At 48.1% G+C, this 5,055-nt stretch overlaps 2 protein-coding genes across 2 annotated transcripts; both read right to left on the reverse strand.

Annotated features, from left to right (window-relative positions):
- Nucleotides 1-723: 723 nt before the first annotated feature.
- Nucleotides 724-2,416, reverse strand: LOC138373351 (testis-specific gene A8 protein-like). The gene is made up of 2 exons (XM_069339547.1): nt 2,411-2,416; nt 724-1,425 (listed from the first exon to the last, which is right to left on the reverse strand). Exons 1-2 carry the CDS (start codon nt 2,414-2,416, stop codon nt 724-726), a joined length of 708 nt encoding a protein of 235 aa, XP_069195648.1.
- A 957-nt stretch (nt 2,417-3,373) lies between these two features.
- LOC138373352 (uncharacterized) lies at nt 3,374-4,030 on the reverse strand. Its single transcript, XM_069339549.1, has one exon. The coding sequence runs from the start codon at nt 4,028-4,030 to the stop codon at nt 3,374-3,376; it is 657 nt and encodes a 218-aa protein (XP_069195650.1).
- Between the last annotated feature and the right edge of the window lie 1,025 nt (nt 4,031-5,055).

Here is a 5,055-nt window from a genome sequence, read left to right on the forward strand (position 1 = left end):
GATTTAGACGGATTCTGTTACCCAAAGGTAATGGTTTTGACGGATTCTGTTACCCAAAGGTAATGGTTTTGACAGATTGTTACCCAAAGGTGATGATTTTGACGGATTCTGTTACCCAAAGGTAATGATTTTGACGGATTCTGTTACCAAAAGGTGATGATTTAGACGGATTCTGTTACCCAAAGGTGATGATTTTGACGGATTCTGTTACCCAAAGGTAATGGTTTTGACGGATTAAGTTACCCAAAGGTGATGATTTAGACGGATTCTGTTACCCAAAGGTAATGGTTTTGACGGATTCTGTTACCCAAAGGTAATGGTTTTGACAGATTCTGTTACCCAAAGGTGATGATTTTGACGGATTCTGTTACCAAAAGATAATGGTTTATAATCCCAAAATCAATGGTTTGCGTATCAGTATTAAGTGCGTATCAAGCAGGTATCCAAATATAATAGTTTTAATGGTTCAAATGATTGAAATGTAATAGTTATAGTAATCTGTATTTTCTTTAGAACATTCATCCAGTGTAATAAAGGATCCTTTCATAAAACCTTTTTTAGACTAACACTGAAAACGTGTCAAATTAGGTTCACACTCCAAATTAGATCCTTTGAAGAGTTCACTCCAATAAAAACGGGCTTAAGTGGCTTTCAAACTCAAAACCACGGAAGTTCAAAGCTGCCCCGGAAATATTCAGGAATATTTTATACCCCAGATGTCTCTTATGGTGTAAGAACAGCCTTACCAGCAGCAACAGCAGCAGCAGTAGTAGTAGTAACAGGAACAGCAACAACAGTAATTGACTCAGTATAAGGAGCAGCAATAGCAGCAATTGACTCAGTATAAGGAGCAGCAACAGCAGTAATTGACTCAGTATAAGGAGCAGCAACAGCAGCATCTGACACAGTATAAGGAGCAGCAACAGCAGCATCTGACTCAGTATAAGGAGCAGCAACAGCAGCAACTGACACAGAATAAGGAGCAGCAACAGCAGCATCTGACTCAGTATAAGGAGCAGCAACAGCAGCAACTGACACAGTATAAGGAGCAGCAACAGCAGCATCTGACTCAGTATATGGAGCAGCAATAGCAGCTGCAACACCAGCAGAATTTGCAGCAACAGGAGCAGAAGCAGCTACAGCACCAGCAGAATTAGCAGCAACAGGAGCAGAAGCAGCTACAACACCAGCAGAATTAGCAGCAACAGGAGCAGAAGCAGCTACAACACCAGCTGAATTAGCAGCAACAGGAGCAGAAGCAGCTATAACACCAGCAGAATTAGCAGCAACAGGAGCAGAAGCAGCAGCAGAGGTGAAGACCCCAAGAGCAAGCAGACCAGGCGACAAGCGCTCCGTACAGCCGCGCAGCGCAGTAGCTCCGTTAATAAACTTTGCTACTTCCTCTCCACGACACAACGACAAAATCTGCCGAGGAAATTGTCGATAATGAAAGTTCCTCGCCCGAGGAACAGGTTGGGAGCAGAGGGACAGGGAGTCAGAAGCAGTAGAGGAAGAAAAATGAACGTGAGAGAAAAACAGGAAAGGTTGAGGCCGAGGAAATGGCGTAAAAGAGAGAGGGAAGAATGGAAGGGGGGAGGGAGAGAAAGAGAGGAATGGCTTTCCGTTCCATTCCTCCTCACCCATTCCACCAGCTGGCCTCCTGGGGCCAGATTCACGAAAGTACTTACGCAAGTACTTACGAACCTGTACATCTTTTCTCAATCTTTGGCGGCTTTGTTTACAATTATTAAACAGTTAATGAGCTCCGAAGCACCAGGAGGCTGTTTATAACAATAACAACAGTTGATTGGCAAGTTTTCATCCTTGTAAACTGTTTAATAAATGTAACCAAAGCCATCAAAGATTAAGGAAAGATGTACACGTTCGTAAGTGCTTGCGTAAGTGCTTTCGTGAATCTGGCCCCTGGTGTTGACAGCTCGCAGGATGCCTTCCATTAAGTAATAGTTGTTGTCGCGTGTTTATGACTATTAAACGAGCCATTTGAAGTTGTCGAGAAATTCCCAGCTTCAAACAGGAAATTGTTGGCTTCCATTGTGGAATTTCTACTTCCTCCCCCCCCCGGTCTCGAAATTTGTTTAAGGGGGGTGGGGCGGCGCTGTCTCTTCTCTCTCTCATCACCACCTGTCTTGACTCTTCACAAAGGGTGGAATTCATCTTCTCGAATTCATTGCGAATTCATTTTTCTCCAGTTATCGCTAATTTCAACTGTCTTCCATCGTAGTCAATACATTCTCTCTCTCTTTCCAATTTCCAATTTCTCAATTCCCTCGCCCTCTTTCGCCATTTCCTACTCTAACCAACACCCTCCCCCTCTACCTTGCTGTAAAATGTCAATGACTTGACGCTTTCCCCCTGATAATTCCCTTCCCTTCGCCAAATGTATAAATACCCTCATCTTCGCCAAATGTATAAATTCCTTCACCTTCGCCAAATGTATAAATTATGAAGCACAAAAAGCGCACGCTTCTCGCAATCCTTAACGTAAGGAGGAAATTCTCAATCGCCAACATTTCCAGTCTTCCTTGGAGAAGTCTGGGACACACACACAATGTTCTGGCCCCAGTGGAACAGAATTCTCGTTTTCCTTTCACAAATTCCCTCCACAGTCCTCAGACAACTTATGGACAAAATTTCTTGCATATCTTAGGGAATCATTGACACAAACGCAAAAACTTTTATATATATATATATATATTTTTAAGCTAACAAGTGGCAAATCTGAGCAGTGGAGATAGGAGTTTAACACAACTTTCTGTTATGTGATAATAACTGAAACGTTGGCCTTTCTGCGTAGGCCTACGAGAAAATGTCAGCGAGTTTGAAGTGAAATTGTACCGGAATGCGCTGGAGGAGTACCCAAACGGTGACATGTTCACAACATACAAAATACTCTCATGTGTAGACAGGGTGAACAAGAAGACTGACCCCCCCCCCCCCTCCATCAATTTACATACCTCAATATTTCCAACCGGTCAGAGTCCGCGTAGGGATGGAGAGGCGGGGCCAGAGAGCTAATGCTCGACCTTCCTACCACATCTAGCTTATTAAACACACGCAGTTCCTTATACTAGATTACCCGAAGATAGATAATAATAAATATAACATTATATTTAAGAGTTCATTAACAGCTTTTAACAATCGGAGCGGCATTTTAACCCCTGGAAAGAGGTTGAATACGCAAAATAATTAAGACTCGACAAAGGTTTCCAAACGACCGTCAGGAATGTATTTACCTCAATTATTCCCTCCGGCGGGAATCCGCTCCACCCGGGAAATAAATGATGCAATTCCAGATACCAAAAATTTCCAGGAAGTTAAGATTTCAAACGGCGATTTCTGGTGGCATCTGCGGCTATAGTGGCGGCCTGCGGCTGTGGTGGTGGCCTGCGGCTGTGGTGGCGGCCTGCGGCTGTGGTGGCGGCCTGCGGCTGTGGTGGTGGCCTGCGGCTGTGGTGGCGGCCTGCGGCTGTGATGGGGCCTGCGGCTGTGGTGGCGGCCTGCGGCTGTGGTGGTGGCCTGCGGCTGTGGTGGTGGCCTGCGGCTGTGGTGGCGGCCTGCGGCTGTGGTGGCGGCCTGCGGCTGTGGTGGCGGCCTGCGGCTGTGGTGGCGGCCTGCGGCTGTGGTGGTGGCCTGCGGCTGTGGTAGCGGCCTGCGGCTGTGGTGGCGGCCTGCGGCTGTGGTGGCGGCCTGCGGCTGTGGTGGTGGCCTGCGGCTGTGGTGGTGGCCTGCGGCTGTGGTGGCGGCCTGCGGCTGTGGTGGCGGCCTGCGGCTGTGGTGGCGGCCTGCGGCTGTGGTGGCGGCCTGCGGCTGTGGTGGTGGCCTGCGGCTGTGGTGGCGGCCTGCGGCTGTGGTGGCGGCCTGCGGCTGTGGTGGCGGCCTGCGGCGTGAGGCCTGTAGCTGCGGAGGCGGCCTGCGGCGTGAGGCCTGCAACTACGGACGCGGCCTGCAGCTGTGGTGGCTGCTTCTTAGGGCCTCCAAAGGATACCTGATCAACCAGGCTGTGACTCATACGTCAGGCTGCGAGCAGCCGCGTCTAACAGCCTGGTTGATGAGTCCAGCAACCAGGAGGCCTAGTCGACGACCGGGCCGCGGGGACACTAAGCCCCGGAAGCACCTCAAGGTAGCCTCAAGGTAGGGTTGTGGAAGGGACTCCTGCCTTCAGCAGTTCTAATTTCAGCGAGAGGAACAGCCAAGCCCATGCAGCAAACGAAACAGTTCAGCTGCAACATACAATATGAAACAGCTGAGCACTTACAATAGCAACCGAGCATCAGCTGGAGCAGCTACAGATAGAATGCAGGTCAACAGGAATAAAGAGTGGGAATGATAAGAGCGGATAAAGAGCGGCATGATCTACGGGAAGATCATGCCTTTCCCAATTACTCAACCTCCTTGAGGTTCCCTTGAGGTGATTTCGGGGCTTAGCGACCCCGCGGCCCGGTCGTCAACCAGGTCTCCTCGTTACTAGACTAGTCAACCAGGCTGTTGGATGCGGCTGCTCGCAGCCTGACGTATGAGTCACAACCTGGTTGATCAGGTATCCTTTGGAGGTGTTTATCAAGTTGACTCTATGACAAAATCTCGAAAGTATTTGAAGAAAAGGAATTGATTACATTTATTAAACAGTTTACAAGCATGAAAACTTCCCATTCAACTGTTGTTATTGTTATAAACAGCCTCCTGGTGCTTCGGAGCTCATTAACTGCTTAATAATTGGAAACAAAGCCGCCAAAGATTGAGAAAAGATGTACAGGTTCGTAAGTGCTTTCGTGAATCTGGCCCCAGGCTCGGGGGAGTAAGAGACCTCTCAGAACGCTCTCCAGGTATAAGGCTAAGCAACATTTGCTATAGCAGAAAAACAGCAGAATATTCAGCAACAAGTGAAACAGAAGGATATCAATAGCTACAGAAGCATCACCAGCTGCTACGGGCTCACCATAGCCCGTGCTACTTGGAACTGCTTGTTCCAAGTAGCGAATCATTAACAACAATAACAAATACCAGCTGGGCGTGCAACAGCTGCCACTGCAAAAA

Source organism: Procambarus clarkii, chromosome 42, assembly GCF_040958095.1.
Source record: "Procambarus clarkii isolate CNS0578487 chromosome 42, FALCON_Pclarkii_2.0, whole genome shotgun sequence".
In the NCBI taxonomy this organism is placed as follows: domain Eukaryota; kingdom Metazoa; phylum Arthropoda; class Malacostraca; order Decapoda; family Cambaridae; genus Procambarus; species Procambarus clarkii.